The sequence below is a fragment of the Penaeus monodon genome, chromosome 31 (genome assembly GCF_015228065.2).
Source record: "Penaeus monodon isolate SGIC_2016 chromosome 31, NSTDA_Pmon_1, whole genome shotgun sequence".
Lineage (NCBI taxonomy): Eukaryota > Metazoa > Arthropoda > Malacostraca > Decapoda > Penaeidae > Penaeus > Penaeus monodon.
In genome coordinates, this window is record NC_051416.1 from 18630009 (window position 1) to 18634959 (window position 4951).

The 4951-nt window shown below is 34.2% G+C and overlaps 1 protein-coding gene across 1 annotated transcript in view; it reads left to right on the forward strand.

Annotated features, from left to right (window-relative positions):
• The window catches only part of LOC119593060 (BTB/POZ domain-containing protein 9-like), a 12419-nt gene that overhangs the window by 3370 nt on the left and 4098 nt on the right, over positions 1–4951 (forward strand). The window contains exons 2-7 of the mRNA XM_037941965.1: positions 1539–1732; positions 1861–1990; positions 3350–3580; positions 3838–3996; positions 4190–4304; positions 4528–4747. Coding sequence (XP_037797893.1) covers positions 1551–1732; positions 1861–1990; positions 3350–3580; positions 3838–3996; positions 4190–4304; positions 4528–4747 — 1037 coding nt within the window. The 5' untranslated portion in view covers positions 1539–1550. The remainder of the gene's footprint in view (positions 1–1538; positions 1733–1860; positions 1991–3349; positions 3581–3837; positions 3997–4189; positions 4305–4527; positions 4748–4951) is intronic.

A 4951-nucleotide genomic window follows, 5' to 3' on the forward strand; every position in this document is an offset into this window, starting at 1 on the left:
TAATTATTTGAGAATTGTTAGGTTGGTAATGATAACTGTTTGATAACTCAGAATTAGTGATAATGATGATTATTTGAAATAAAAAGATGTCATTCACGCTGCATTCAGTCAGTTATCACCAACGTCAAGTGCATTTTCTCCTCTATAAGAGAAAGAAAGAAAGAGGATGAGAAAACCTTGAGTTGAAGTAAGTAGGTCATTGTCCCCTTTGCTCCGTCTTTTGAAGGGATTGACACAGTTTACTATATGTTTTACATCTGATATATTTATTTGTAGTTATATTGCTTGCTGTAATATCAAAACAAAGCAACTTGACATTTGCTATATTTTTAGAATATATTTAGATTAAACTTATTTTGTTGCAATACAAATTATGTACCTCATTTGCATTGCAAATTTTTTGATTTGTCAGCTGCAGATATTTGATGATTTTGCAGAATCTTTGTTTGTGGATATATTTACTTTGATGCAGCAATATGGATGCATGAATCTCAGTGCTAGCTGTAACAGAGACTAGTATCAGAAGTGGTCTGGTTTTCTCTGAAAAGATCAAAAAAGGTTTGTAAAAGAGTTATTATTGTGGCTGACAGTTATCTTATGTATATTTTTTATATGTCATAAATGCTTGATTGATATCTCAGTTTTTAAAATTTGCGTTCAATTTTATAGCAAATCAGGATTTTGTTTGATAACATTTTAATGATCTTATAATTGGAAACTTAAATGTCTGTTTTGGTATAGTGTACGATCTCTTGGTATATTGTCTACTTTTCCAGTACAAGGTACTGGCAAACGTTTATGAGAAGCTAAAGACTTATTTTCATGAAATGAATTTTAAAACATTTTTCCAAAGCCTCTTATTTTTATTATTGTTGAATAGTATTCTGTCACATTTGCAGAAAAATATGTCAATTTTTCCCCCCAATTTTGTGTCACTTTTCCTCCTCTCTTCAGCATTATACAACATAGAGTAAAAGTGTAGTCTCCATGACATGTGAATCACCTGGACTGCATATTCAGAAATTGTGTATTCAGTTTTGCCTTCAATTTCCTGCCATACTGCCCTGCAATCCACCTATTCATCTATTATTGTGCTTGCGCAGAACAATAATGAAGAGTTTTGTGGCTTGAGAGAAAACAGCACTTACATGTGGCATTCCAGAATAAAAGCTGTTTTATTTCCTAACCACTTTCAGGTGAATTATTTACTCTAGACACGTTCCTCAGAGGATAGAGAGTGAATTTGGATATTAACCCCTTGCCGAAGGGAATGGCTGTAGCTGTCACGAGAAATATTGGCTATGTGCCGGGTATGGCTTCAGCCATCATGACACATAGTGGGCCTTTTTAGGCTGGCCACGTGCAGCAAAGATTGGGTAGACTCCTCCAACAGTTTCCAATAGAATTGCTCGACAATGAATTTTTGGCCCAGCGTCATTGGTTTAAATGGATATTCAGATAATGTCAAATCAAAATAAGATTTGATCTTCAAAACCAGTCCTCAATGTAACTGTAAAAGGCATTTTTTGTGTCTGCAGGAGTGAGGTAACATGTCCAACATCCACGTGGGTCTGCCGTACCCCGGGGGTGTGGTGGATCACTCAAGTAATCTGGCTCATGACATTGGTGCTCTGTACCTCAACGATGAGTACAGTGATGTAACCCTGCAAGTTAATGGACAGACTTTTCATGCACACAAGGTCATATTGGCAGCCCGCAGCCAGTACTTTAGGTTTGTAAATTGAGCAATAAGTATTTGAATATTTTTTGAAGATAATTCTCATAATTCTTATTATATGAACAAAAGGAAACTGTATAGTGTTCACATGAATTATAAAATACTATTTTACAATTTTACAGAGCTCTCCTGTTTGGTGGTCTTCGTGAATCTCATCAGACTGAAGTAGAGATCAAAGACACAAATTTAACGGCTTTTAAAGTCTTGCTAAAGTACATATATACTGGTTGGGTTAGCCTCAACTCAGAAAAGGTAAGAAAAACTAGATGAAAGGTCACTCAGTGTAAAGTGAGATTACCATTTTAGATATTGCCTGAATACTGATAGTTATACTTGATTATAGAAAATGAACTTGGAATTTTATGAAAATAGAAAAAGCCATTTCTTATATGAATTTGTTAACATTCACTGCAAATAAGGGAATCATTTAGTAAGGAGAAGATAGCAAAACCTTCTGTTTTTACTGTGGAACTATTAATATTCTTATATTATATGTTTGTAGGATTTGAGTTAAAAATAAGGTAACTAGAATTTGACTTTAATACAGGCTTGTTAGTTTCTTTTCTGAAAAGCAAGACTCCATCAAATATATACATGAAAAATGTGTTCCTTGTAGTGAAAATGTAATTTGTTTTCATGAGTAACTGCATTTAGGAACTTATGATGGTAGAGGTTGGTTTCCTTTTCTTTTTTAATATTCAGTACTTTTAATACAGGTTTTCATCCTCACTTTTTGCAGTGTGTGAAGGAGTTCAATTCTCTTGACTTGGAACATTAGAAACCAATTTAGATATATAATATGTGAGATTTTCCTCAAGGAATCAAGTATACAGCTTTGATGTAGGAATCATATAGTTCTTGAGAGTATGTACATAAAATTCAGTCACATCAGATTATGAGTTTCATGCTAATAATTATTACTCTACTCTTTAAGTACAGCAGTTTTCTTGGTCTTATTGTTTAAGCCATTATGGCCAAGGATGGCAGGAGAACAAAACTTTACCAGCACTGTATGTTGGTTTTGGTAAATATTCTCAAGTACAAACCTGAACAGGACAAAGTGAGGGTAAACTAATATATGTGGCATTGTTTGGGCTCTTTCTTCTAACTTTCAGTTTACCCTCACTATGTCCGGTTCAGGTTTGTACTCAAGAATATTTTCCTGAAACCAACATAGAGCGCTGATAAAGTTTTGTCCACATGATTGTCAATTGCCTGAAAAGGGTTAATGGTGTTGATGATAGCTCTTGAGTACAATCTCCATTAGGCTATTGCAGCTGACACTTTGGAAATTTTTGTCGGATCTGACTTTTGGATCCTGAGTGTGGCATCGCTGGGAAATAAATAGAGAAAAATGTCCCATCAGTTTTTAAAAGCTAATGATCTGTTGAAGTGACTCAGCTGTAAGGAAATCAAAACAGCTTGAACTTTTGGGTTTAAAAGCTGGTACTCTTTTTAGGGGACTGAGTAGATGTTAAGATTTTGTTTCTTGGTATGTAAGGATGGCTTTGGCAATAGGTTACCCATATTGAACACTTCTCATCTAGAACAGTATGATTGTATAATGAGGTTAATTCTTTGCATTTATACATCTGTTTTCCAATTTTTCAGGAAGAAACTGTCTTGGATATCCTAGGGTTAGCTCACCAGTATGGCTTTGAGGATTTGGAATCCGCCATCTGTGACTACTTAAAAGACACGCTTTGCATTCTCAATATTTGTGTGATATATGACATGGCTTCTCTTTACAATCTCTCAAATCTAAAGGCTGTGTGTGAAGATTTCATGGACAAAAATGCATTATCCATTCTCAACCATGAGTCTTTCTATTCCCTTTCACCGGTAAGATGGTTTCAGATGTGATTTATATTTTTTTTATAAAGTTTAATTTGTTATTAGTTGTTTGATAGCTGTAAAGTGTACATTTGTATACTACTGGTTTCCTTTTGAAGTTAGATATCAAGGCAGTTTGTTTGTGTGTGACAAAATACACATTTTATTATGCATTAAGTTTATTATGACACATAAATTGATATGAATATATAATACATTATAACAGTTAATATGATGGAATCTTGTTAACTGATCTTGTTTTTCAGACTGCTTTAAAGGCAATTATAAGCCGTGATTCCTTCTGTGCTCTGGAAGTCCACATTTTCCAAGGGGTTCACGAGTGGGTGGAGCGGAACTCAGATCTCTCACAGGAGCAGATACAAGACATTCTCTCTCAGATTCGTCTACCTCTCATAAGTCTCACAGTAAGTTTTTGAATTGTTTGTATAAAATTAAAAAATTGTTATTTGGTTTTCTTTATTTTCAAGATGTAAAGAACTTTAATAATTTTCCAACATTTTGCAAACTTTGAAGGGGGATGAACTGTAAGTATTGATGCATTTGACAATATATATATATAATTTTCTTACATTTACAATGCTTCTTTAAAATCTCCAGGATCTTCTGAATGTAGTCAGACCAACATCACTGATTTCACCAGACCAAATATTGGATGCAATAAAGGCAAAAAATGAATCCAGAGACATGGATCTTCAGTATCGTGGCTATCTTAGTAAGTGCATTGATTATTACATTGGAAGTCATGCTGTTGGATATATCTTCTGTGTAGGATATTCAGTACACAAGACTAAGTATATATATAAAAAGTGTTAGTTATGATTAGAAATATGTAGGAGGAATGATAAAATGTAGGTGTTCTTATTTTGTAATAGAAATATCTGGTTATAATTTTTCAGTACTGATCATATATTAAATTTTTGCTGACTTGATTTCAGTGCCAGGGGAAAATGTAGCAGTACCAAGCAAAGGTGCTCAAGTACTCCAGGGGGAAATGCGTGCAAATCTGTTGGACGGCAACGTTTCTACGTATGACTTGGACCGAGGTTTTACAAGACATCCCATTGATGATAATAATGGTCAGGGTATTCTGATTAAACTTGGAATGCAGTGTATTATCAACCACATGCGAATGATGCTCTGGGATAAAGATCAAAGGTGAGCTGTGGAAAGATGGTTAATATCAAGCTTAAGTAGTTATAATGATATATTTGAGAGCATATACATAGTATTAAGGCTTCTGTTGTATAGAATATGATTTACCAGTTTGTGTAATATAATCAAAAGAATCTGTGATTAGACTTAAAGAGTTTATTAGGCTTCATACAGTTTTATTTGTGTCTGGGGGGGGGCATGTGTGGT